The sequence below is a fragment of the Macadamia integrifolia genome, chromosome 2 (genome assembly GCF_013358625.1).
Source record: "Macadamia integrifolia cultivar HAES 741 chromosome 2, SCU_Mint_v3, whole genome shotgun sequence".
NCBI lineage: Eukaryota > Viridiplantae > Streptophyta > Magnoliopsida > Proteales > Proteaceae > Macadamia > Macadamia integrifolia.
Genome location: NC_056558.1, coordinates 9,088,897 through 9,092,990, shown reverse-complemented (window position 1 = coordinate 9,092,990; position 4,094 = coordinate 9,088,897). Strand labels below are relative to the sequence as shown.

Below are 4,094 nucleotides of genomic sequence, written 5' to 3'. Positions count from 1 at the left end.
TAGAACAACGAAGAAAAAAAATTGCTATAACCATCTAAAAATAAAATGGAAGATAAAAAGCGAGGAGAGATAAGGCCATAAGCTATGGCATTGAGAGGCTGCTCCAAGAGATGCTAACGATTTAGCAGCTGGATTTCCTTCGCAAAGAATGTAATGACAAGATATTTGATCAAAATGATCCGTTGGGGCCCAACAATCGACGATGATGGTCTTAATTCGCCAAGGAATGGAGAGGAAATTTCTATTTAGAATATTGATAATTGATAAAATGCTCCTTTTCAATAGTCAATAGCTCGGTGAGTTTCTTTAGTTCTTCTCTATTCATAAGCAAAACAGAATGCTTTATTATTTATATATATATATATATATATATATATTTTTTTTTTTTAAATCAAATACTTGCTAGGCTCCTTGTCTTTTGAAGTTGATAAGAAGCCAACTACTCTTTTGTCTAACTAAAGGGTCATCTGCAAATTTATATTTTATATTTTTTCATTTTTTTGTTAAATCAAACACTTGCTAGGCTCCTTGGCTTTTGAAGTTGATAAGAAGCCAACTACTCTTTTGTCCCGCTAAAGGGTCATTCGCATGTTAAAAAAAACAGAAAAACAAACATACAAGGGTTGATTATTGCCAGATATTCAAACAATAAAGCAAGACTATCTCCTTTAGCATCGCCATCAATAAGGGTTGGATCACAATTAAAAACTAAAATCTTGAATGATGTTGAGCATTAATAAGAAGTTCATCAACAATAGTGCATGAAAATGCATTAATCCAAGGTGATATTCCCAATTTTATCGCCAATTTTTACAAGAAAATCCATTGTTAGATTAGCCTCTCTATAATAATGAATAATTACCTTACACTAGATCCATCCGAGATATAATTGACAGAAAAATCACTTTTGCCGTAATCCATCCCCTCCCCAAGAAGCATCAATCATCACAAATGAATCACATTCTATCCATAATTTTTAAACATTCATCCCTTTACATTCATCTCTCTTGCATGCTCCATTCCATACACCAACACCCACCATTCGATTTCAAAGTCTATCTGAATATCTATATATTTTCTATTGGAAAACATAACGTTTGCCTGAGAGTCTCGAAAAAAACCCATCAGCTTCTCAGAATCCAAAAATCTTCAAGTCAACAACTCATTTATTAGTTATAAAATGAAAAAAAGCAAAAGACTCATTTGGTTACAGTGTCAGAGAAAGCTGTGAGCCACTAGACTCTTATAGACACCTCATGATCCACATGTCATCCTACAAGGCCCACAAGAAGTCAATAAAATAATAAGTTGAATGCAGCCGTTAGATATGAATACAATTAAGTCATGGGGCCTGCGGCAACATATCCGACGGTCAAAACCATAGTTATATCATAACCACATGGTAATGGCCATGTGACATCAATAAATTAATGACGAAAACCTAAAGCATGCATGGCAGTTGAAGCTCACGGGGTGGCTGTTGTAGCCTATAAATAGTCGTCATCATCATCATCAATTCATCAGTCATCACAGAGACCTAGATATAAAAATGAGTTTTACAGAGCAACAAGAAGCCTTGGTGACTGAGGCATGGGAGATTATGAAGCAAAATGTTCCTCAACTTAGTTTTCGTTTCTTCACCAAGTAAGTATTACTAAAAGGAAGAAGATGAAGATGGATATATCTTTCTTTCCTTTTTTTTTTAAAATAAATTTATGTGTTTCTATCTTCTGATGTGATAGGATCTTTGAGATTGCACCTGCGGCGAAGGGGATGTTCTCATTTATGATGGATACAAATGAGATCCCGGAGAACAATCCCAGGCTAAAGGTCCATGCTATGAAGGTCTTCAAGATGGTGAGTGGTCATGGATGTCACCCAATTATTTTATTTTATTTTTTTTTCTGAAAAGGGGCAAGAATAAGATGCTAGGGGAGAACATTGGGAGGGCATGCATGAGTATCAGGTACACACTATCGTTTTTATTTTTATTTATTTTTTGGATGAATGAAAATATATTAAAATAAAAATGGAAAAACATACAACACGCAAGCGAGAAAAGTTAATCATGGGTAATGCCCTAATGAGTCAACACAACATAAGAATCACTAAATCCTAGGGCAAAGAGAGGAAACAAAATAAAGGGAGGAAAAAAATATCCAACCAGATAGAGGCAAGGATTAAAGTATCGATCGGGCAAAATTAAAGACGTATTAGAGGATATCGTATCGTATCGGAGATACGCTAAGATACGCTAAAGATAAGCATATAAATGGATAGGGAACAACAAAATAGAGGGATACAACAAAATTATAGGAAGAAGGAGAAACATCCAACCAAATAGGGGATACATCAAAATGGGGTGAAACCACGGTTTTAAGTATCGGTGCGTATCGTGCTGTATTGGTCGATACGTATCCGTATCGGTAGGCATTGGCATGATACATACCGATATGTTACAGGGAATTTTGGGCCCTCTTTTGTGTCGACGTATCGGTAGTACCGTATCGTGTCGTATAGTATCGGTACCGATACATACGATACTCTGCGATACGAACTTTTGAAAATATGAAAATTCCTGTGAGTATCGGTACGTATCGATACGTATCGGTATCATATCTATACGTATCGACTGTATTGTATAGTATCGAACTGTATCGTACCGATACGGTATGATACGGCTACTTAAGTGTGAATGTGCCTTTTGTTGTTTGAAACAAACACTTCAAACTCTCACCAACAATTTTCTATATTTCTCTTCTTTCTTCCCCTTTGATTCACACACCTTTTTGGAAACTCAAATGGTAGATTGAAAGAAACATTGTGGAAGTGAATGGTTCAAAGAAGGAGAAAAACATAGAAGAACCTTGAGGAATGTTCTAAGGTTAGGCAAGATGCCTATTTTGTTAGAACCAAGGTAAATAGTATAATTATGAAGGATATTATTCTTAATTTGATATTTAGTATTCCCTAAGTGTTTTATTATTATTATTATTATTATTATTATTATTATTATTATTATTATTTAACTAATCTGCAATGTTTGACGAGAAAGACGTGTGAGTCGGCCGTTCAACTGCGGGAGAAGGGTGAGGTGGTGGTTGCCGATAATACTTTGAAGAACTTGGGATCTGTACATCTCAAGAAGGGAGTGATCGATGCCCATTTCGGGGTACTTATTACTCTGTTTAACACTTCAATTCCTCTTCTTTTTTGCTCAATAAGTGTTGAATTGTTGTTCTATTATATAGTTCTTATTAGTTTCACCTGTTTAAATCTGTAACCGGAATCCAGGTGGTGAAGGAAGCTCTACTGAGGACGATAGAAGAGGAAATGGGGGAGAAATGGAGTAAGAATATGGGCAATGCATGGGGTGAGGCCTATGATCACTTGGCTGCAGCCATTAAAGCTGAGATGGAGCAGGTAGCTTCATGAGATCGTGTGGGGTTTGTTGTCTTGAGATGTGTGTGAAATAAATATATCTAGACTAGATGGTTTCTCATGCGTTCGGCACCTCTCTCTCTCTCCTCCCTAAAAAATTTTCTCAAATGATGCATTAAATGCTTTGACTCATGGTTCGGATACCACTTACGAGGTGGAATCACTGTTAGTTAAAACGCGTTCGTGTTTTTTTGCCGTTTAAAACACGTTTTGCCGTATGCTTCCATGCAATACGGAAAAAAATGGAAACGGCAAAAGAATCCGTTTTAAATGCGTATCCGTTTTTTAAGGGTAAAATAGGAATTTTATAAAAAAGAAAAGAAAAAAAAAAAACCTAGAAGTAAAAGTGAAGACAATATGGTACTTGGTTTTTTATTTTTAACTTCCATATTATTTATAGGAAAAAAATCTTATCTTCTTATAGCCCAATGAGTAAAGAGAAACTAAAGCTAACAACATCTCATTTTCTTGTAGTCCATTGGGCTATTTTATCTTGGGACTCCTAGAGCTTTTAGACTATTAGATGCATGTATACAGGTAATAATCTCTCAAATTGCATAAGTATACTACCGTTTTTTTGGTTTCGTTTTTTTGAAAACTACACGTTTAATACTCATACCGTTCGTTTTCGTCCATTTGCCGTTCCCTGTTTT

The 4,094-nt window shown here is 35.5% G+C and overlaps 1 protein-coding gene across 1 annotated transcript; it reads left to right on the top strand.

The window, feature by feature from the left end:
- The first annotated feature begins 1,483 nt into the window (after nt 1-1,483).
- LOC122087405 (non-symbiotic hemoglobin 2) lies at nt 1,484-3,573 on the top strand. Its single transcript, XM_042656525.1, has 4 exons — nt 1,484-1,644; nt 1,743-1,857; nt 3,056-3,172; nt 3,295-3,573. The coding sequence occupies exons 1-4, from the start codon at nt 1,550-1,552 to the stop codon at nt 3,433-3,435; spliced, it is 468 nt and encodes a 155-aa protein (XP_042512459.1). The 5' UTR covers nt 1,484-1,549; the 3' UTR covers nt 3,436-3,573.
- The last annotated feature ends 521 nt before the right edge of the window (nt 3,574-4,094 follow it).

Coding starts and splice junctions, on each gene's coding strand:
- LOC122087405 (XM_042656525.1), top strand. CDS start 1,550: ATGAGTTTTACAGAGCAACAAGAAGCCTTGGTGACTGAGGCATGGGAG. Junction 1,645..1,742: donor AGTTTTCGTTTCTTCACCAA/GTAAGTATTACT, acceptor CTGATGTGATAG/GATCTTTGAGATTGCACCTG. Junction 1,858..3,055: donor CTATGAAGGTCTTCAAGATG/GTGAGTGGTCAT, acceptor TTGACGAGAAAG/ACGTGTGAGTCGGCCGTTCA.